The 23,269-nt window shown below is 44.3% G+C and overlaps 1 protein-coding gene across 3 annotated transcripts in view; it reads left to right on the forward strand.

Moving 5' to 3' along the window:
* matr3l1.2 (matrin 3-like 1.2) overlaps positions 1-23,269 on the forward strand; it is a 25,550-nt gene continuing 2,281 nt past the window's right edge. Inside the window, exons 1-19 of one of the 3 annotated variants that reach the window (XM_044126638.1) lie at positions 1-283; positions 2,538-3,215; positions 3,591-3,652; positions 8,161-8,187; positions 8,319-8,401; positions 8,472-8,512; positions 8,584-8,700; positions 8,777-8,902; positions 8,973-9,149; positions 15,287-15,411; positions 15,478-15,739; positions 16,756-16,866; positions 16,935-17,025; positions 17,113-17,129; positions 17,218-17,340; positions 18,662-18,790; positions 19,322-19,450; positions 19,528-19,658; positions 22,786-23,062. In XM_044126638.1, coding sequence (XP_043982573.1) covers positions 2,598-3,215; positions 3,591-3,652; positions 8,161-8,187; positions 8,319-8,401; positions 8,472-8,512; positions 8,584-8,700; positions 8,777-8,902; positions 8,973-9,149; positions 15,287-15,411; positions 15,478-15,739; positions 16,756-16,866; positions 16,935-17,025; positions 17,113-17,129; positions 17,218-17,340; positions 18,662-18,790; positions 19,322-19,450; positions 19,528-19,658; positions 22,786-23,062 — 2,646 coding nt within the window. In that variant the 5' untranslated portion in view covers positions 1-283; positions 2,538-2,597. Of the gene's footprint in view, positions 284-707; positions 756-2,534; positions 3,216-3,590; positions 3,653-8,160; positions 8,188-8,318; positions 8,402-8,471; positions 8,513-8,583; positions 8,701-8,776; positions 8,903-8,972; positions 9,150-15,286; positions 15,412-15,477; positions 15,740-16,755; positions 16,867-16,934; positions 17,026-17,112; positions 17,130-17,217; positions 17,341-18,661; positions 18,791-19,321; positions 19,451-19,527; positions 19,659-22,700; positions 23,063-23,269 lie in introns of those variants that run through there. The other 2 variants (XM_044126640.1, XM_044126639.1) reach the window with 2 other exon arrangements.

The following is a 23,269-nucleotide window of genomic DNA, read 5'->3' on the forward strand; positions in this document are numbered from 1 at the left end:
ACCCTTGAAGAACCGGTCAGATCTACGAGGAGAACCATGATGTGACCGATGTAAAAAGAACCGCTGGGTGCCGATGTCAACTGTCTCAGATCAAGAATAAAGCCAGTCCAGGGACAGGTCTAGATTTTTTTAGGGTGTCCCAGCATCCGTAAAGTAGAAAGGTGAAAAGACTGTTGAGGAGACTCCAGCAGGGGCGCTAACCGGAAGTGGTTTATCGCCAAAGGCGAAGAAGAAGAAGTAGCATCAACCGCGGCTAATCCGCATATCGTCTGGAAAATTTGCGGTAAGTTAATAAATCCATAAAGCGCATGCATTTACTGTGTTTCTGCTATAATGATAATAAAGCAGTATTGAAACGGAACTATTTGGGTTTTTAGAAATGATTTTTTTTGCCCAAAAGCGGAAAATAATGCCTCGTGTTAGCGTCCAAAGCTAACATTACCTTCTGTTATTAAAGCTAAACTTTTAAACCAGTTTTATTATTGAGTTTTTTTAGTTTGTTCCACTGTTCGCTGATGTGTTTAGATTTTATGTAATTTAAGGAGAAATGACTCGATGACTTATAAATTGTTTTTATTTGCTGTTATATTTCCGGACGTTATCTTAGCATGAAGCTAACGGTCAGCTTAAACCGAACAGATTTGCTTTCTACCACTGATTTAGGGAAATATTTCAGACTTTATTCACCTTAAAATGAACATAACTGGATTCTAGAATTGATTTATGGAAACAGTTTTATCCACCGATTACTGAAAGTAAGTTTCTATATTTTTTGTTGCTCGACCCTGGTGAATAAGTTTGTATTAGGCAAGCGTCTTATGTTGCTGTTTTTGTCTCATTTCTTTTCGGTGGCTTTTCGTGGAATGCAAGTTTCTATTTTATAAATGTGTATTCTTTTTAGTACGTTGTATTTTGTTTTTTGAGTGTTTTTATCTGCTTCTACTGTATAGCACTTTAGGTAAACATATTGTTTTTTTAAATATGCTTTATGGATTGGATTGTAGTTTCCTGACTCCAGTATTAATACCAGCAGGGTGAGTCACCTTGGTTACCGGATGAACTATTTATTTTTAACTCTAGTTATTTATTTTTATTTAAATTAGTGTTCTATATTTCCATTTAAATAGTAAAATACATAACAGAGAGGATATACAAAGGTTTATAGACATGGCAGCAAATAGGTCAAAGGGTCAGATTGACCCGAAGACTTTTGGTTGGAGTCTGTTTACAAATCCTCAAGCCAGAACCAAGCCAGTTTTGTTGGAGTTCAATGATCATAATAATAATAATAATAATAATAATAATAGCAGCGGCTTTATATCTCAACCTGTGATCCTGACTGGAGCAGCAGGAATTTAACTCACATCTTCCTCCTTCAAAATGCTGCTGGAGATGTTCCAGAGTCCCAAAGTTACCAGGTTTAGTTTGTCTAAAAGTGTTTTTGGACCAGCAGGTCGTCCTCTAACCGGTTAATGTCCGGTTCGGTCCGGTTCCACACCGGGTAGTGGGCGGGCGGACCGTGAGCGGCGGCTGGGGTCGGCTCTCTCTTCTCTCAGGAATGAAGAACCTTCTGGTTCTGGTTCTGGTTGATCCAAATAAATTCAGATATTTTATTTTATCTTGTAGAAATGCATTTCTGGCCCAAACATAATGATACCATCCGGATCAGCTGATTATTTCACTATACATATAAATATAATTACTTTCTGCCACTTTATTTTTTTCTTGATGTACAACCTTTTGGATTTAGGTAAAGTAATAGCCACGCATGAACTTTATTATTTTTTTAATCAATGGAAAATTTAAATTGACATCACAAGTTAATAATATAGGAAGCTGAGCAGCTTCAGCGGTTCTCTCTTCTCCATTGCTGTCTGTTCTTCAGAGCTGCTAATTCATTCTGCTGCTAAACTTACTGCTCCTCCGTACTGAGCAGCTCCGGTAGCAGATGGCAGCAAGTCCCTACAGCTAAATGCTGTAGTTTGCAGTGGCGTAAATCACGAGCCAATCAGTGAATGCGGCCAGCAGCCAATCAAATTGCTGTACTTGGCTAGGTGCCGCAGGTGCTGCCCCTGAAGTAGGAACCACGGTCTGGAAGTGAATCTGGCCAGGACCAAACTGGTACAGAACCAGTTAGAGGCGGCCTGAGTCAGGGTCAGTGGAACCAGCCGGGGTTATTCCTCCTGCTTGCTTTTTTTTCTGTGACTTTAGAATTATGACATGTTTAGCTTCTCAGTTTGAATGTCTTGAAGTTTTCTCGTCTGTCTTGAATCTCTGAGCTGTAACTGTGGTTCTGTAGAGCCGGGTCAGGTGGTCCAGGAACTGCCAGCTGGGAGCAGGAGTTTCCATTGTTCTAGACGTTTCCAGCTGGTTAGCGCTGACTCGATGCTGAAGACGCGCCGATCGGCGCTGCAGCGGCTGTCTGCAGGGTTTGACCTTGGCTCTGGTTGACTCTTGACCTTGGCGCCGGAGCGTCGGCCCCCAGCCGGTCTCTGGGTCTTTCTGAAGGTTGTCTCTGCTTCGTTGTGTCTCAGCAGAACGCCGAGCTTCTTCCGGAGAAGAGGAGTTTCAGCCTTTCGGCCGCTTGGCTTGAGGTCATGGCTCAGCAGGCCGACGGAGCCCAGACCCCGTTCTCCGTAGGGCGGGGGCTCAACTTTAACATGGCCGAGCAGGCTCCCGGCCGCCAGATGGGGGGCGGGGCCTCGGGCGTTGGGATGGGCGGGATGGAGGGCCTGGATGGCGGCGGCGGCCAGATGACCCGGCGCGGCGATGGGCCTCTTGGGCGCCACATGAAGCTGTTCTCCAGTTTGGGCCTGTCGCCCTCTGACCTGGACGCTCTGGCCCAGATCCCTGATGAGGACATCACCATGGAAACGCTGCCCCGCATCCTGATGCAGCTGAAGAGCCGCAAGGGGGCGGCCGGAGAGCGCGGGGCGACAGCCTCAGAAGCAGCTTTCCGCGGAGGACGGGGCGGCTGGGACCCATCCTCCGGAGACTTTGGCTTCGGCTCCATGCGGGACGGCTCCGGGTCGGGGTCCGGCTACGGCTCCGGGTCGGGGTCCGGCTACAGCATGGGGGCGTCGTCAGACCCCTTGTTCATGCAGAGGAGGATGGGCGCGCCTTCCAGCGGGAAGATCCAGGACTTCCTGGGGGTCGCGCCCCCCATGTTCCCCCACGTGTGCTCTCTTTGTGACTTTGACGTTCATTCCTCCATGGTGAGTACGCCCGCTGCTTCTCTAACTGTTAATGTGTGAGCCTGTCAGCTGCCGCGGGGTCTACCCCCCATGTGTCCAGGGGCCGCTCTGGGCTCCTTCATCCCAGTTAGCGCCGGTCGCTCCAGGTTCTGGTCCGGCCCGGTCAGCGTGGCAGCTTTGCCTCAGCCTCTTGTTCTGCTGGGATCCGGACCGACGGAACCACGATCGGCTTTGCCTCCAGAACCCGGAGCAGCTCAGAACCGGCCGATTGGGCCTTTACCACCCACAGCAGAACCGTCCTGCTGCTCTGGGTTCTTCTCATGACCCGGTTCTGTTCAGAGGTTCTGAACCGACTGTTCTGGGTTCTGCTGCTAACGACGTTCTCTCTGCCTGCAGGAGTGGAACCATCACACAGCCGGCCTGCGCCATGCGGAGAACCGACGCCGCCTGCTGGACATGTGAGTCAGAACCAGAACCGGGCCCAGGTTCAGAACCAGAACCGGTCCGGTGTCTCCAGGATGTTGGGATCTTTTGCTTCACTTTTTAAATAAAGTTGTGAATTTTTTGCAGTTTTATTTTCTGTAATTCGTTCTAAAAAGTAAAATCTACAGAATCGGTTGTGGCATTAATCTGTAAATCAGTTTCTAGTTCTAATCCTTCCAACCAGCAGAGCTTAGGAACCGGCGTCACTGGGCGGGACCTTTACGTCTCACGCAGTCGCTCGGCGCCATCTTTACAGGCCACAGACCAAAACAAACTTTATTCCGGCGTTTCCACCGTGTTACCGACAGTGAAGTTGTTTTCAGGTTGGATATTGGATATTCTGTGTAAGGAGCGTTTGGCTCAAGGTCGATCCGATTTATGAACGCTGGTTCCGGCCAGCTGTTCTCTGGCGCTCCCTCCTCAAGCCTCGCAGGTTCAATTTCCAACCAAACACTCCTGTTAATAAATGCCTTGCCTTGTGACCAGCTGATACAAAAAAAGTGATAATTCATTCTATCACATGAGACTCACTATCTATTGAAATTTCAAGTCATATTCAATATTTTAAATAATTTTAATATAAATGTTTTCTTCAATAGCTTCCAAATCACGTGCACCATTAACTGAAAATCAGTGTGAAATTGTAGCTGAAGCATCTAAATCTTTATTACATTTTATAGTTAAAAAACATTTTTTTAAAATGTCCATAAAATGTATTACATTTGTTACCTGTAATGTTCAATAACATAAAATTCTAGGACAGGATTGATTTCATCACATGTTCACTTCTTACCTGAAATATATTAAATACAACCAATATTTCCTTAAATTTTGATCCATTTCATAATATTTACCTTTATTGTTTTCTCTGAACTGTTTAATTACACATTACCGTATTTTCTGCACTATAAGGCTCACCTAAAAACCTTACATTTTCTCAAAAGCCTACGGTAAGCAGCCGCTGGCTTCATTTCACCCCGCAGAAGAAGTGCGCAGTGCATGCTGGGATATCTGACTGCGCGAAGCGTGCCGTTTCATTTCCATTTGTGTGTTTGTGTAAAGACCCCAAAATGGCTCCTATTAAGAGACGCAGTTTAAAGTCAAGGCGATGATGGAGCAGCAGCCAGTTGTCACTACGCTGGTTTGTAACCTGTTAATAAAGTCTGACTGTTGTTGACGTTCCCTTTAGCTCAGCTCCATTTAATGGATGCGTAACGTAAACCAGCCTCTATTCTGTTCACCTTATATATGACAATAGTTTTAAAATAGGCCGTTCATTGAAGGTGCACCTTATAATGCGGAAAATACGGTAAATGTTTAAAGATGGGCTCTTTCATCTGGTTTGATTGTTACATTAAATGTTTACTGCAAAATGTCTGATTATATAATTGTTTACTTTAATCACATAAAACGTTTATTTAAAAATATAATCTTTCATTACATGCATGTTTATTACCTGAAATATTTTAAATCTAATTGTTTTTACTTAAGATGTGATTCATTTCATCGCCTGTTTACATGCAGCTTGAATCAAACGTTTCATGAATTTTTACCACATTAAATTATTGAATGAGAGAAAAGAGCCACTTCCAACTGAACACAAAATAATGAATGGAACAAATACAATCTTCTTTTTTACATAAAACAGTACTGACTGCACAAATGTTTCAAAAATAATCAACATAGAAAATCTTTTTCCAATCTGCATTTTAATTAGCAGTGCAGGTTCATGTTAACATGTGCAGGTTTCACTTGCAATACGTTCTACACTAGAACACGTGTTCACTGAGCTGCAGCACACACACAGCACACACACAGCACACACACAGCACACACACACCAGCTCACCTTCACCCTCACATGTAAGCAGCAACCTACTAACATTTAGTATTTGTCCCTCATGCAATCATCTCTTTCCACATGAATCCTGAGCTGAGCTGCAGCTCGTGTGTCTTTAGCATCTTTAGCATCCAGTTGACCTCTCCCTTGACCTCAGCACACATCGTTCCTACACTGTCAGCCTCTGTCCACTAACCCAATGTTCCCAGGTAATAAACTGGAGAGAAGGCCACAGTTTTCTGTTATGTGCTTGTCTGACGCACGTCCAGCTCCTCCCTTAGAAATAAAGGAAACCCACCCATGTGGTTTTATACCAGTAAGGAAGGAGAGTGAGGATTGTGCATGTTTTTAAATTAGAGGTTTTTTCTGTGCCTAATTCAAATCAGTCAACAATAATTGCTACATGTTTTCCAAATGTTTTCAAAAGCTGAGGAGGCGTTGTGGCCTCTCAGGCCAGCTGACCGTGGGCTTCAGACGTGCATACCGCACATTAGACTGAGTTTTATGTGACACATTAAAAAGATGGCAAATGCTGAACAGGTAGATCCAGTCTTCCATGCATTAATGTAAGTAAAACCATTTGAAACTGGGAGAGATGTTTTGATGCTGGCAGAAAAGGCCCAGCAGTGTCAAACAAAGAGAACAAGATGACAAAGCAATAAAGTCCTGTTTAATGTTTTACTGTTTTGTGTCATCTTGAAGAAAATCTGTTTTTATTCCGCTCTGACCTGAGCTCCCTGTTCTCCTCTAACTGATTTATTTCTTCTCTTTGTTCACATGACTGAGATTTTATTTGTTGCCGTTTTGCTGCTGGTTTCTGTTCCTCTGCAGAGTTGCAGCCTTGCTGAACTCCTCTGCTGGGGTTTCTTCCTCAGCCTCTCCAACTCGCTCCTCTTCTGTAGCGTCTGCTACTATCATAGCAAAACATTATGACCAACACCAAAGTGAATTTAGACTCTCACCAGAATGGACATGTCTGGAGCAAACTTGTGGATATCTTGGGTTGTTGGAGAACGTAACATCAGGACGTCTCACCGCTGATGCCCAGGACATTAGCTCCGTTAGCTTAGCTCCGTTAGCTTAGCTCCGTTAGCTTAGCCTCCTCACGTTGTTTCCAGGCAGAAAAACAGAGAAAAGAAAGTCTGTTTTCCACCTTTTTGCCGTTTCGGTTGTGTGATCGGACATTACATCCAATGACACATATCGTTTGTACCACTGCTAAATAATTTTAAGTAACTTAAATCCAAAATATTGATGTTGTTTTTGTCGGTTATGTTTATGGCCGCTGGAGATGGCGCTCACATCCTTCACCACGGAGTACGTCTACAGCAGCGACGTCACGTGCCAAAGCTGTATTACATCCAAACAGCAACACCATGTATGGAGGGGAACCAGAACCAGAGTTTGGCCCCTAATTGTTTCCCAGCTGATCAGATGAGTGCCTGAAGACCTGCAGCATGAGACACAAAATGAGGAAACAGATCTAGAAAATCACCTTGTCTGATTTCTTTAAAGAATTTATTTGCAAACACTTTAAGTTTGATGTTCACCTAAACGTACTTCACCAAAGATCTGTACATCAAAGCCAGAGACCCAAACCCAGCAGGCCGGACCGGCTGGAAGACAGACGGGTTCCTGTCCTTCCATCCTTTGGCAGTGACCGACCTGCAGAGGGCGTAATGTCAGGGCTGCTGCCAGCGACGCCTCCAGGGATCTTTATGGTGACGATGAGCTGAATTTGACTCTTGATGCTGAACTGGTTCGTGACCTCTGACCTGCCATGTCAGCTTCAGCCTCTCGTCTTTTCACCTGGGAGAACTTGCACAGCTGGTGGCCGACTAAATACTTCTTCCCCTCTGTGTGCTGATTGTAGTTGACGTGACTTATTAATAACACTGACGCTAATGTTAGGGGGATATGAAGGTCACATTGTTGCTTAAAGGGCCGGTGTCACGTAAAGCCAACTTTTTGATCTTTCCATCATGTTTTTTTATGCAGTGATTCTTTCATGCTTGAGAAGTACTTTAATCTCCATGGCAACAATTCAGCTGCTAAACGCCTGGGTGGAACTAGCCCCGCCTTCGAGGTGCAGCTCCTCCAGACTAGCCAGCAGCAATTAGCAAACACCTGCTGAGCTCATTATAGGAGCTACTGCTCAGAGTAAAAACCTTAAAGGGTTAAGAGAGGAGCCATGTTGGATGACGTCCTGGAGGCGGAGCTTCGGGAACAGCATGAGTTTTAAAGAGACAGAGGCCCAATTTCAATATGTTAAATCAGGAAGTCAAATTCTTTTTAAATCATATTTGATATATATATAACATTTTATAACAACTGAAGGTGACAGTTACTGGATTATGATATAATTTCACACTATGTAGCAGGGAAATCCATGATACTGGCCCTTTAAGACTCTGCTGTTAATAATAATGACTTCATTCATAATGTCCTTCATATTTTCTATTGATTGGTGCCTGAATAGATTAGAAACATCCTCTATTGGCCCTCAGCAGAGCAGCAGCGACTCACAAACAGAAAGCATTAATTACAGTGATGCTGTTGCCATGGTGACGCTTGGAGCAGTCTGACTGGTTCAGAGGGGGAACTGGGAGCTGTGGTGGTCTCTGATCCTCTTGTGTTGTTTCAGGTATCCAGACTGGGAGCCTGGCAGGAGGTAGGTCTCTCACACACACACACACACACACACACACACACACACACACACACACACACACACACACACACACACACAGCCTCCAGGCTGCCAGTGTCCTAGTCCAAGTCTGTAACGTCCGGCTGTTGCAGGGACGGCCCCAACCTGTCTGCGGGCCTGCTGGGACCGCCGCCCATGTCCTCCGGACCGCTAGGCGGGATGTCCTCCGGCTGGGGTGAGACGTCCTGACGGGAAGCCGGTCTGGTTCCGTGTCCTCGGTTCTGACCGGTTCTGTTTGTTTGCAGGAGGCCGCGGCCGCTCCGAACTCTCCATAGGCCAGAACACGGTGAGTTGGACCTCTGGCCGCCGACCCGGTTCTGCTCCCACTCCGTCTGACGGTTCTGGTGTCGTCCTCAGCTCCGCAGCAGGGTGGTGGTGGTGAAGTACGACAGGAAGCCTCTGAGCAACAAGACGCTGTTCGCCTTCACCGAGACGTTCGGCCGCCTGCGGGAGCACCTCATCCTGTCCAACAAGGTACAGCACAGGCCCCGCGTCCGGCCCGGTCCGACCCGGCCCGACCCGGTTGGCAGCGCTGCGTTTCCACCCTCAGGCCTTCCTGGAGATGGAGAGCCACGAAGCGGCGGCCAACATGGTGGCCTTCTACAAGCAGCATCCCACCAAGCTGTACGGGAAGCCCGTCACCTTCTACCTGTCCCAGAGGCTCATGGTCATCGAGGTAACGCTGCCGCCCGGCAGGTGGGCCGCTGGAGCCGCTGGAGCCGGACTCACGCCTGTCCTGTGTGCAGAAGTCTTACCGGGGCGCGGACCCAGCGGCGGACCGGCCCTCCAGGGACGTGGTCGGCCACGGCAGCAAGGTGGTGTTCTTCGCCAACCTGCCCAAAGACGACGAGCAGAAGAAGGAGCTGCTGACCATCGCCAGACGCTTCGGCACCGTGGATAAGCACCTGTTCCTCACTGACCAGGTAAACCCATCAGAACCGCCTCGGAACCGGACCGGGACAAAAGAGGGGCGGAGCTTCAGCTGAGGTCCAGGTGTTCCTCCTGAAACTGTCGGCTCTGATTCAGCTCCTCTGATTTTATTGTTTGGAAAAGAACTTTAATAATATTTTTAAAAAATGTCAGTGCCTGAAAAAAATCAAGATGGCCGCCGTGGTTGTCAAGGAAAATTTATTTTTGCACTAAGTTTGCCAATATTTATTTATTTTTATTTTATTTCTGATTTTTTTACAGAACAATGAGCGACATAAACATTTAAGTCGTAGTTGAGAGAGAACTTTGGAGAAAAAGCACAAACCAATAAATGACAAGAACCAAAAATAAAACAAGCCACACAAACAAAATCTAGCAATTATTTCCATAAGTATGTGGATAAAAAGTAGGTAACTAAAATAAAATAAACAAACAGAGGTAACATAAAGTAAATAAAATATAAATTAACCAGAAAATAACTAACTAATAACAATGTATTGAGACTTCTATAAATGGTGTTTGCATCACCACTCATAGGGTCACATCGAGTGTCAAAGACAACATGGTCCAGAAATGGTGACCCAATTCTTGAGAATGTGATCCAGAGCCTTTGACAAAACGCCTGATTTTTTTCCAGTTTTATGAATGAAAGGGCGTCTTTTATCCAGTGACAGTGTGTGGGTGGGAGAGGATTCTTCCAGTGCATCAGTATAATACGTCCAGCCATGATGGGGCGACAGTGACTGGTTAGGGTTCTAACCACACATGCAGCAGTGAGTGGAGAAGGCTGTGCTGTGGTCCAGGTCATTACAGAAAGTGAGTCAAAAACAGATTTCCAACATTGAGATGAGGAGGAACAGGTCCAAAACATATGGCTGAGTGGCTGGACCCAAAACACACTTCACTCAACTTGAATCCACGTCCGGAAAGATTCGGGCCAGTTTGCTTTAGGACCAGTGGGCTCTATGGACGACTGGACACTGGACAGTTCTGTGTCGGGCTCAAACTCATAAGTTTGTAGATGCTTTCTAGAATAGTTTGCCACATTTCATTGTCAATCTCTGTGTAAAGATCATCAGACCAAGTAGCCTGAAGGTGGCCAAGCCCAGGAGACAGATTGGACATTAAGAGGTTGTATATTTTTGATATTGTACCCTTTAGAGTGGGACTGATTTCTAACAGTTGATCAACCATATTGGGGGCAGGAATTATTGATAAACCTGGGAAACGATGACAAATAAAGTCTCTAACTTGTAGAAATCTAAAAATGTGGACATTTGAAGATAATTGAGCAAATGAGGCAAAAGTACCATCTAAGTATAGATCTTTCACAGAAAAAAGCCCCTGGCTTTTCCACACTGAACACACTTATCAATGAGCGAAGGTGGAAAAAGAGGGTTAAAGTTTAGTGGTGATAAAAGAGGTATTCTCTGGATCCCAAAATGTTGCATAATCTGAGCCCATATTCTGCGGCAGTTCTTAATTATATTGTTAGTGTAAGTAATAGCAGATGTTGCAGGAGGGAGTGCAGGGAAGCAGAGCTACATGAGGCCTCCTCTATTGGTAACCATTTTGGAGTCTCACTGCTCACATTGCTCCAGAATAACATTGTACGAATATTAACAGACCAATAATAGCACAAGAAATTTGACGTGGCAAACCCTCCCATTTCTTTACTTTTCTGCAGGACACTCTTTTGTATTCTAGGAAGTTTTTTGTTCCATATGAAGTGAAAAACTGAAGCATTGAGTGTCCTAAAGAAATGTTTTGGGATAAATACGGGTAAACTGAAAAAGGTACAAGAATTTCAGCAAAACATTCATGGTGATCCAGCTGATCCTGCCGGCTAAAGAAAGTGGCAGCATGGACCAACGCTGTAAGTCCTGAGTCTGCTGGTCAAGTAAGGAAGTAGATTTAACTTTAAAAAGTTGTGAATAATTCTTAGTTACATGAATTCCTAAGTTCTTAAATGCCTGCAGAGAAATCTTGAATGGTAAACTGGTGAGTGGATAAGTTGTAGCTGCATCATTAATTGGAAATAATTCACTTTTATTAAAGTTCAGTTTTTATCCAGATATATCAAGTGGGTCTAATACCAGAGGCATGGAGGTCTCTGGGTCTGAGAGAAAGAGTAAGAGGTCATCAGCATATAAAGAGACGTTATGGTCTACCCCACCTCTCGTGATGCGGCGCATGGGACTGGATCTGAGGGCTGCAGCTAAAGGCTCTATAGCAAACAGCAAACAGCCTTGACAGGTTCCACGGCTGACTGGTCATTATTTGTGCGAACACTGGCTAATGGAGAAGTATATAACAGTTTGATCCAAGAAATAAAGGAACAGCCAAACCCAAAGTGTCGTAAGGTGTAAAACAATTAGGACCATTCAACTCGGCCTAAAGCCTCTTCAGCATCATTGAGATAATCACTTCAGGGTTTCAGCTGATGTAGTACATTATATTTACCAACAGCCTCATTTTATGAAAGGAGTGTCTGTTTTTAATGAAGCCTGTCTGGTCAGAGTCGATGATTTTGGTCATGATTACTTCCAGACGTTTTGCCGACATCTTGACATCTGTACAGAGCAATGAAATTGGCCTGTAGTTGTTGCAGACTCGTGGATCTTTATCTTTCTTTAGGATAATCGAGATAGTAGCTCGTTGCCTTGTGAGAAGGAGAAACCAAGACCTTCTAGAGTTCTGATGGAAAACCATCAGGGCATTTTCCACTCTGCATTGATAATATAGCATATATATAATATATAATATAGCACTCTTGACCTCAGCGAGTGTAAAGGGCTTGTCTAAATCAGAGGCAGTTTCTGGATCGATCGTAGGGATAGTAAAACTATCAAAGAAACTTTCATATTGAGCTTGATCAGATGAACTCTGAGGTGTATAAAGCAGAATAGAAGTCTCTAAACTGATTGTTGATAATTTGTGGATTAACAGAAGTCCCATTGGAGATGTTAATCTCAGCGATGTGCTGGTTTGAAACTCTGTCGGATCTGATGAGCAAGAATTTTGCTGAGCTCGTCACCAAACTCATAATAACTATAACAGGTTTTTAATAATAGTGCCACAGCTGCGTCAGAGGCTAGAGTGTCAAATTCAGCCTTTTTTATCAACAGACTTTTTATACGATCTGGAGCAGGGGACTCTGCACATTTAGTTTGCAGGTCAGACGTAGCATTAGGTAGGTTAAGACTTTTTTGTGTGGTTGAGGAGAGCAGTTTGTCATCAAGAAGAAAGAAGTAATTCTAGAGAAAGTGGAATGCACTGGGGAGAAAAAGGACCATTTTCTGATGTTGTATATAACATATAAATATCACCAGACTGCATATTGCTGCATAAATGTATTTGGAACTTTGGATGACTTACAGACTGAATATGACTTGCTTGAGGAAGTAAAGGGTCAAGGCAGCAGTTAAAGTCACCCCCAAGAATGAGCTGGCTATTGTTTAGATCAGGAAGTGAGAAGAAAATCTTTTTGAAAAAGACTCATCATCCCAGTTGGGACCATTTATGTTTACTAATGCCAAATTGCTGCTGCTAATTCAACATAACGGCCGTTAGGGTTTGATATGACTTTGGTAACAGAGAAGGGAACAAATTTATGTATTAAAATAGCAACCCTTGCTATTAAATGATGAATGATGCACCTGGCCAACCCAACGCCAATATTTATTGTTGATGAATGCAAACATAACTGCTCTTGTACAAATCATGTTTAGGCACAACTGACCAAAATGTTATACCCCTTTTCAACCGGCTCGGTTCGGCTTTACTTCGGAGTGGCCGCGTTTCCACCAGCCGTCTCGGCTCTGTAGCAGGGCGCCGCCCCCTGGCGGTGGCGGGTATAGCGCCCTGCCACCAGGCGCCATGTGCTCTGCTTCGTTATGCGACCAACGGCAGATGTTTTTCTGATACCAAAGAAGAAGAGAGAGCTGAGCTACTGTCTTGTAGCCTGATCGTGATTTTTCTGAGACGTAAGAAAATACGTGGTGGGAGGAAAGCTGCGATTTGGCGAAGAGGAAGAAGAGGAGGAAGAGGAAGAAGAGGAGGAAGAGGAAGAAGAGGAGGAAGAGGAGGAAGAAGAGGAGGAAGAGGAGGACAGCTGATCTTTACCTTGCAGGGAGGAGAGTTGGTGGCTCAGACGGTGCAGGTGAGCTAACGATGATTTTTGTATTAAACTACTATAAAACTTGTAATACTACTGAATATACATGAGCTAATGTTAGCCAGCGTGTTGCAAATAACCTAACAGTGTCAGAATTCATTCCTAATATTCCAATGTGTTTTCAGATGCTGGTAAACTGCAGACCATCGCGGTTCTTCCTGCAGCCTCTGAGTTGGAGGACGTCATCAGTGTCCGTCTTGCTGACCGCCAGTCGGTGTTTTACCTTCAGGATGTCCAGAGACCTTCACCTTTCTGGAGCAGGAATCACATGAGCTCAATGTGCTGATGAAACATTTCTAATGTAAAAAATGTGTCTGGTGTTCTTACACAGTTGAAGTGCAGTAACAGTCTGTTGTTTTTAACTTCAATATGTTTAATTAGGATTCATCTGATGTTCAAGTTATACTGAGAACAAATACAGCTGTGTTCCTCCTAATCTGACTGGTTCTACTTTTAATCACACCTTCATGTTTCCACTTTTTGGTCTCTAAGAATTAAAAGTTTAAACTCTTAGTCTTATTTATCACTAATTAAGGTTACAGGTTTTGGACACATTTTCTCTCTTTCTTCCATTGAAGATTCTCCAGGCAGACAGATAAACAGTGAGAGGATAGAAAGATGTAGTAAAAAGTAGAAATGAACAAACATGATTTGTATTTTGGGTTCTTGTTAATAGCAACCCTGATAATAATATGAAAATGTTTGGTTTGCTGAATAGTGTATTAATAATGTGTCAATGACATGTTTCTATAATATGTTATTTTCACTCTATCTAAAGCTCCTTACATCATTGGAGGATTGTATTAGGACCTTAATGCCAAACAAACTACAGTTTGTACAATAATGTGAGGAGAGAGTATAAAAAAGAGACTTTGTTCACTGAGAGAAAACAGCTTTAATTTTATTTCTTTATTTGTCTCAGCTCTTCATGGAGCTCTGCCATCTCTGCTGGTAGCTGCTGCCTCCTGAAGGAGATCCAGTTGTGGTTCTGACGGTTCTCCTCATCGTTCTCCATCATGTCGGCCTTGTTCCTCCTCTTCTGTTGCAATCCGATGTTGCAGCTTGCAGCACATAAATGTAGATAAATAACAGAGTTACTAGTGTGGAAGTTGCATACACAGAAGGAATTATTTAAAATTGACATGTTACTTTATGTACATGCAAACACTTTTTTTTTACTATCCAGACATGAACAATTATTAACTGCAATAATTGTATAAATTAAAGACAAAATGTGATCATTGTAAGTTTTAACCTATGCAGACATACAGCCATGGATAAAATACCACTATTGTTTTCTTCAGGTTAATTTTTTCTGCAATTAATAATTGATAACCATTTAATGAGAACTGATATGTAGCCATTTTACAATAATAGAATATCATATAACATGTTTTATTATCTCACAATGGGGGAAACTCCGATGCAACAACAGCAACATTAGAAACAATCGAAGCATTTAGATTCAGGATAAAACATAAAAACCAAATGAAGGCAAAATGCTGAACAATATTGACATTATTTAGAACTGAGGAATGTGAAACTGAGTATCCTCGGAAAATGTGCGTGTTGTGTTTGAGCAATAAAAAGACTTTGTGTTTCAAATGTCTTCCAAGACTGAATGTAGGCAAGCTTTTTTAAAGTTTTAATTTAACCATTTTAAAGTTTTACAAACATGACGACAAAAGAGGAAAACATGAGACGAAAAGTTCATTAAAAGATGGGGAACATTTTATGACAATAATTCATTTAAAAGGCTCAAAAATGGTGGCTATTTTGAAATTCCAGTGGCTGACAGAAAATATGAAAACCGTCTGACCTGAGGGGTTAGCATGCTAATGCTAATACTATTGTAGTAAAGGTTTTTTAAAGTAAATAATCTGCTTGTAAGTGGCGCCGGTCCACAATCGGTTCGGGTCATGTGACTCCACTGAGCCGCCATGTTGCTTTCAGGCGTTCGTCCAGCTGGGAACCATGGAGGACGCAGAGATGCTGGTCAAATACTACAGCATGAACCCGCTCATCATCAAAGGACGGCTGATACGTCTCAACATCTGCACCAAGTACAAAACCCTCAAGTGAGTAAAGCGGGCCGACCTCCCGTCCTGAAGGTGGCGCTGCTGTATCCTGACTCTGTTTGTTAGTGTGAGCCACAGGCAGGAGGAGAAAGATGCTCCGAGTCGGAGGACCAGCCGGTCGGACGCCTCTAGGACCTCCAGGAGCAGAGAGGAGAAGAAGAAGAAGGACGACAAGGAGAAATCTGCAGCGGCGGAGAGCAAAGAAGAAGAACTATCACAGAAGAAGAGAGGCGAAGAAGACGAGGGAGCAGGAGGAGTCTCAGATCAGGAGGAGGCAGAGAGAGCAGAGCCTGAGAAGGAAGAGCAGGAGGAGCGACATCAGGAGGAGGTGAGGAAGACAACATGCTAACTGTCAGGGAGGGGTTAAAGGTCAACTAGAACATTTCTGATGAAATTTAAACAGGGCCTGCAAAAGTGTGCCCGTCTGTTGGGACCCAGTGTTCTGATGCTAAACATTAGCATCAATGCTATGTTTAGCTATTATAATATTACGAGCTTACGAAGAATCACAAGAACGCTGACTAACAGGAACCTATTCCATTCTACATGTTCAAATTAGTGTATCAGCTAAAATTAGCCAAAATGCTAATGTTAGCCTAAATGCTTTCAGTAGCATGCGGGGCATCACTAGCATGTTGTCTTACATTGACTTTCTCCATTCAATATACTAAATATGGCTAATAAGAAAAATATCTAAAAGCTTATTTTAGGGAAAATGCTAATGCTGTAGAAAGAAAGAAAGAGAAACCAAATAGCTAAATTTAAGTACTAGTTCATCGCCTAAATCGGCTTTTATTTTGAAATTTTCACCAAGCTTCATTTTAAAAGGCCACACTATTCCCATGTGCAACAGTGGATGGGTTAAACCAGTTATATAGTTTCCAAAACACCAGTTACCTGCTGTGAAAAATGAGAAGGCTTTTATTTTGTAGGGCATGTGTTGTTCTTATTTTGACAGTCCAAAGTGATTGTCAGTTTAGGACCAAGTAGCCAAGGTAGTGTCTTTGTAGTTCTGACCTAGTTCATCTATTAAACTGACTGAAGATGAATACAGAAATAATTTCAGATTTTTGGATCACGTTTCTTCAGGTTAACGTAGAACATGATCTATTATCGTTACAGGTTAATCTTCTAAACTACACAAAAGTTATTGCTAGAGAAGCTCAAATGTGAAAAATTGGACTGATGTTGATATGTGATAGTAAAACTGCTGTTATGTTAGATTTACCAATGTTTTCTTTTAGCTATTTTTATCCGATTAATTGCAAGAATAATCGATAGATTACTCGATTACTAAAATTTTTTGCTCACAACAGCCCTAAATTATATCATTGCTCTGACCAGGATTCTAGTGATGATGACATCACAGAGGCTAAGAAAGATGCTGGAGTTTCTGCAGAGGATCTAGAAACCAAAGAAGAAGAGAGCGCTGAAGCCCCAGACGATGGAGAGGAGGTGAGCCGGGTGTGGAGGTTCTGTTGGGTCCGACCAGCCGGTTCTGATCCGGATTCTTGTGGTTCCAGTTCGACCAGAGCTTCCTGGAGAACATGGAGGACTTTGTGACCCTGGACGAGTTGGACGAAGACGAGGGCGACGAGGGCGACGACGGCATCGGTTGGTGATCAGGTCACTGAGGCGTTTCAGCAGCCAATCAGATTAGAGCTGATGCTTGGCTTTTTTTCTTCTCCTTCTTTTCTGCAGACAACACGAGGAAAGGGGTACGTCTGGCTCACACTCTTGCTGCCCCGCTTGACCCCACAACGCCCCCTTCCTGTCTGAGGTCAACTGCTTCCTGTTTCCCTCCAGGGCATGAGGGTGGTCAACATCCTGGGCTTCAGGCGTGGCTACAACTACCGCAACGAGATGCTGGCGCTGGCCAAGCCGTTTGGGAAGGTGGTCAAACATCTGGTTCTGGATCTGAGACCCGAGGTAAGGACGCCCAGGCGCCAGCCGGTTCCTGCTTCGCTCCGGGATCGGAATCCGCTCCGGGTTTCCTGCTGTGCTCGGAGCCTGTGCAGCAGTTTGTGCTGGACAAGCGTCTCTGACACGATATATAAGCCGTTTCCATGGCGATGCAGCCGCTGGATCTCTCAAGTTTACCTCAGTGCGGCTCAGGCGCACCGCCTTTCACTCAACCTGGACACAAGGTGACCGCTATGGATATTTACAACAACTCTTTGGCCAACTTAAACTCTTACACATCAAGGTCAGAGTTCAAACCCGCAGCGTTAGCTCTGGTTGTGCAGCTCTATGTGAACTGCAGGAATAACTTGTAATACTCTGGGGTATATCAGCTAGCAATGCTAGGCATCGTTAGCTAGCAGCTTTTTGGCCTCCAGCAGGAAGTTGGGGGCGGGATCTACCGCATGTCACATGTCCATGTGAACAAGGTTAAGACATAGAAATATTACTCAGTTATCAGAAGTAGAAAAATCAAACTGAAGATGTGGAAATGTGAGGAATGATCGGCATGATCAGAACATGTTGGAACGCAGGTACTTTAAAGTAGAATTAAAGATGAATGATTTTTATTAAAGTATATTCATAGATATTTATCAGCATTCAGTGATTTGGATGTTCAGCTTCCTGAACTTTATGATCAGTAAATAATAAATATGGCTGCAGTCGCTCAGTAGCAGCTTCTTCATCACTCCTTCCTCGTAATCTGCAGAAAATCAATCAAAACTTCTCTGATCCGTTCAGCCGCAGTCATTTACGGTTTGACTTGCGCTGATCGCGCCACCAGATGGCGCCGGCGTTACAGCAGCACCATCTATAGGATTCTGACAAATATTTACTAAAAGCTTAATGATGGAATGAAAGCAGCAGTTTATCTTTTTAAATGATTTTAGTGGTTTTATTGTGGCTGTGAGGTTTTGGCCTAACACAAGCTTAGCTCATGCTAGTTAGCTTATTGCATAACAATCAAAGCTCCCACAGTATTCAGGTTTTTTCAAAACTCATTCAAATAAACATAAATCCAGTTGGCAAAAATCACTTTGTCCCACACATGTAAACATAAACGCTCATTCTGACGTAGAAACAGCTTCTGACAGAACGCAGCGGCCATGATAGAAATGTCTGTTAGCCGCTGCTAGCAAACCTGCTGCTGAATAAAAGCACCGCAGTTCCCTAAAGCTGCAGTAGGTGGCAGCAACACTCCACATAAAATCAGATATTCAAATGCCCGAAGGAGAGGGCAGAGTCAGCAACTTTAAATGGTTCTGCTCTTCCTCCTCCTCTTCCTCAGGCCTACATCCAGTTTGAGACGGAGGCAGAAGCCGTCAACATGGCTAAGTTCTACAACGGCAACGTGACGGCGACAGTTTGCGGCCGGCCTGTCAGGATCACTCACTCCCTGAGCTACCCCACCATCCAGGTCAGTCCTCCAGCTCTTCTTCTGTGGTTTCCTGGTCAGTCCTCCAGCTCTTCTTCTGTGGTTTCCTGGTCAGTCCTCCAGCTCTTCTTCTGTGGTTTCCTGGTCAGTCCTCCAGCTCTTCTTCTGTGGTTTCCTGGTCAGTCCTCCAGCTCTTCTTCTGTGGTTTCCTGGCCCCTCTGCGTATTAAATGTTTCCATCAGGTCATTTTGACCCTTTAGATGAAATTTGACGTGTCAATAAAACTGAGGTTCTGTTCTCCGGGGGGCGGAGCCTCTACAGCTGCCCTGCTGGGTTGGTCTGTGTTGCAGCGTATCAGAATCCACGAGTCAGAGCAGTGAGGATGCTCGGGTTTTCTGCCTTCATCCCTGAGACAAACAATGTTCTGTTTTACTTTGTCTGCTGTTTCTATGGTTACACACCAAACACGATTAAAGCTTAACAAACCCAGAGGAGCCGCCACGTCGGACCGGCTGTGGATCTGACCGAGTCGCTGATTTAGAACCTGACGATGGTGATCTTCCTCCCCCTCAGTGCGGATCCGGCAGAGTCGTTTACATCGGCCAGATTCCCAACATCCGCTTCTCCGACGAGGAGATCCTGGCGCTGGCCGAGCCGTATGGAAAGATCCGAAAGTATTTTCTGCACCGGATCAAGAGAGAGGTACTGGCCTGGTTCTGGTTCTGGTTCTGGTTCTGGCTCTGGTTCTGGCGGTCTAACTGGCGTGCTACTTCTTGCAGTGCTTTATAGAGATGGAGAAACCCGAAGCTGCAGAGAAAATGGCCGAAGCCTGTAAAGGGAAGCAGCTCAAGTTCCATGGCAAGCGGCTGACCGTCTACGTGAGCCGCAAGTACAAGCAGCTGAAGCACGGGTGAGAAGCCGGCCTGCGCCGAGTCCCAGGGGCCCCAAGTCCCAGGGGCCTCCTGTTTACATGCCAATGATGCAACAAAAATAGGATTTTTGTCCCATTTCTGCTCACACATTCACATGAAGACTAAGTCCAATTTACACAGTAAAGGTAAACATCGAAAAGGCGTAATGCTACGCTAATAATGAGTAATGCACCAGTTTAGTGTTTCTCAACGGGGGCGTTCAGAGGACAGCAGGGGGCGCTGGCGGAAATTTTGGTTCGCTGGGATTCCTTTGGGGCGTTTGCTCCGAGGTAAACTTTACACTTTAAATGCTCAACAACAATCAGACTTTGAGCAACTTGCTAAATCTGTATTGTGTGACGTTAAAACATGCCTGGCTGCAGCTGTATTGGTGGCAGCTCTTCTTCTCTTCACTGTCTGTTAGCTTCTCCTGCTAATGGCAGCTTCTCCTGCTAATGGCAGCTTCTCCTGCTAATGGTAGCTTCTCCTGCTAATGGCAGCTTCTCCTGCTAATGGTAGCTTCTCCTGCTAATGGCAGCTTCTCCTGCTAATGGCAGCTTCTCCTGCTAATGGTAGCTTCTCCTGCTAATGGTAGCTTCTCCTGCTAATGGCAGCTTCTCCTGCTAATGGTAGCTTCTCCTGCTAATGGTAGCTTCTCCTGCTAATGGCAGCTTCTCCTGCTAATGGCAGCTTCTCCTGCTAATGGTAGCTTCTCCTGCTAATGGCAGCTTCTCCTGCTAATGGCAGCTTCTCCTGCTAATGGTAGCTTCTCCTGCTAATGGTAGCTTCTCCTGCTAATGGCAGCTTCTCCTGCTAATGGTAGCTTCTCCTGCTAATGGTAGCTTCTCCTGCTAATGGCAGCTTCTCCTGCTAATGGTAGCTTCTCCTGCTAATGGTAGCTTCTCCTGCTAATGGTAGCTTCTCCTGCTAATGGCAGCTTCTCCTGCTAATGGTAGCTTCTCCTGCTAATGGTAGCTTCTCCTGCTAATGGTAGCTTCTCCTGCTAATGGCAGCTTCTCCTGCTAATGGCAGCTTCTCCGCCTCAGTTCAGCGTCGCTCCGGCTGATGATGCTGTGATTCGCTCGTCTGGTCATTTTATAGAGTTAACATCGGTGCTGGAAGTGATCCGGTATGAAACGGCACCACAGCACCTTTGAATTTTAATCTTCAGAATAAATGGTTTACATATCGATGCTTTTCTCCATCGATACTCTTCCTGACCGCGCCGCACCGCAGGGGGTCAAGAAAATAAAAAGACGACTCGCACGTTGAGCAGAACTCTGAAACAGGAGAACCAGGATGTAGAACGGAGCAACGGTCAGAGAATCCGGCGGTGAGCAGTGAAAAATCAATATGAGAGGAAAATCAGAGAAACACGTGATGAGGAGGCGGAGCAGCAGGTGATCGACATGATGAGTGAAGATCAGTGGTGGTGAGTCGATAAAAACGATTAAATAAAACTAGAAAGGACAAAACAATAAACAAGACAGGATAAAACTAATCAAAGAAAACTAAATGGAAACGAATGAAGAACAAAATGCAAGAACAATCTAAGAAACTAGACAGAGGAATAAACTGGTATGGCAAGACCTTTTGAGCAATAATTAACACAGATATGGCAAGAAGAAACAGTCCTTGTTTTCAGATGAAAGGTAAAATAATATTGTAAAAGTGCCATCAGTCTGTTGGGACCACAGCTAACAATAAGAAGAAATCTATTTTACAGATGATAACAGTAATAAGGAACTCCACAGTTTTATTTATGTTTTTAATTAATTTTATTTTCTATATTTATTTCATGTTATTTTTCATGTCAGTTTTAATATCATGACACTTTCAGTCTGACTCATTAGGATTTGATTAAGAACCAGCTTTGTTCTGTCATTTCTGTCCAGTAAAACTATTAATCTATTAATCAATACACATTGATTAATAGATTATCAATCTATAAATCAATAGAGAGTCTATATAAAGATATCATCCATGTTTCTGTCCCATATTTGTGTGGCATTAAAAGGATTTAAAACGTCAGTTTTTCCACTGAAAGCTGTGGTTTACACATTAATGCCATGTGGGTGAAATCTTATGGATGATACTCTGATGTCCCATTCTCCTGAAGGCAGCACAGAGCAGCAGAACCAGAAACACTGAAGAGAAGAAGTTCTGATTGATGTGGTTGCAGTTCTATCCATGTTTTAATGTTGCAGAGTTCAGACTTTTTCAGATAGATCAAAGTTTAAACTTGTATTGTTGAGGATCTTTTATCTGGTCATTTTGTTCAACATTTAACAACTAAAACAAGAATATTTTGTCATCTCTGATTGGCTGCTGATTTTAAATTGAATGTTCATTCATTGCATTTTTCATAAACGTCTGTAGAAATAATTTCTATTCACGTTGCTTTTTTTTCTCTGGGAAATTATTTTTTATGATAAATACATGAAGCATAAAAATCAAAACATCGACAATACTAATATTAATAATACAATAATATTCAGTGCAAAGGAGTCTACAAATATTTTGATGGGGAGTTGAGGGACCAGGATGACAGATAGGGGGCGCTGTCCCATAAAAGGTTGAGAAACACGTCACTAGTTAGTGATTGGTTCTTTGAAACGAAGTGTGCATGTATTTTAAAAAAAGTTCTACTTGAAAGCACGTTGGTTCGCGTTCCCCCGTCGGGTCGTTCTCTAGATAGGAGCGCTGAACGACCAGGTGTGTGTTTTTGTGTTTTGCCACCTGGGCGGCGCGGAGCGTTGAAGAGACGCTGAGGGACCCGAATCTGATGGGGAACATGAACTGTAGTTACAGCAGCATTGTCAGAAGTTTCTTCTTCTGTGGTTTAGGAAGCAGCCATGTTTTGCTAGAGATTCCCTGACAGAAAAGATCCATTTACTCTGTTTACCAGACAACGGACACCGGTATGTTTCAGAACCAGTGCACTCTGGAACCCGTTCTCAAACTGTACTGGTGTCAGAGGAAACATTCAGTGGTTTCATGTAAATGTGCAGAACAAACAACAGAACTTCCATTTTCACCAGAAACGGTGGTCGTGTAAACGAGTCCCTGGGGCCCCGAGTCCCTGGGGCCCCGAGTCTCTGAGTCACTGCAGCTCGTCTCTTCCAGCCATCAGTACCCGGCGCCGTCCAAGAGGGACAAGAGTCCGGAGTGGAGCGGCCGTGGCGCCGAGGAGCCACCGGCCAAGAAGCAGAAACAGGAGGAAGAGGAGGACCGAGAGGAAGAGGAGGACGAAGAGGAGGAGAAGGAGGCCAAGGCCGGGGAGACGGAGGAGGAAGAGGAGGAGCAGGAGGCGGGGCCAAGCTGTGACATCACTGAAGGCGCCGGCGTGGAGAAAGACTCTGCAGAGAAACTTCCAGAAAGTTCAGACGATACAAAACCAGAGGTGAGTCCAGGTTCTGACTAACAAACCAGAACCGGTTATCCGTGTTCTGGCCTTGTTTCTGTTGGTCACTCTGAGGTCCTGGATGTTCTCCAGCCGGTTCTGACCCAGTGGCATGTTGGACCCGGGTTCTGAACTGGGGATGCAAACAATTAATGGACGTCCAATCAATGATGGATCAATGGCTCATTAGATCAAAACGAGGTCCTA

The sequence above is a fragment of the Gambusia affinis genome, linkage group LG09 (genome assembly GCF_019740435.1).
Source record: "Gambusia affinis linkage group LG09, SWU_Gaff_1.0, whole genome shotgun sequence".
In the NCBI taxonomy this organism is placed as follows: Eukaryota; Metazoa; Chordata; class Actinopteri; order Cyprinodontiformes; family Poeciliidae; genus Gambusia; species Gambusia affinis.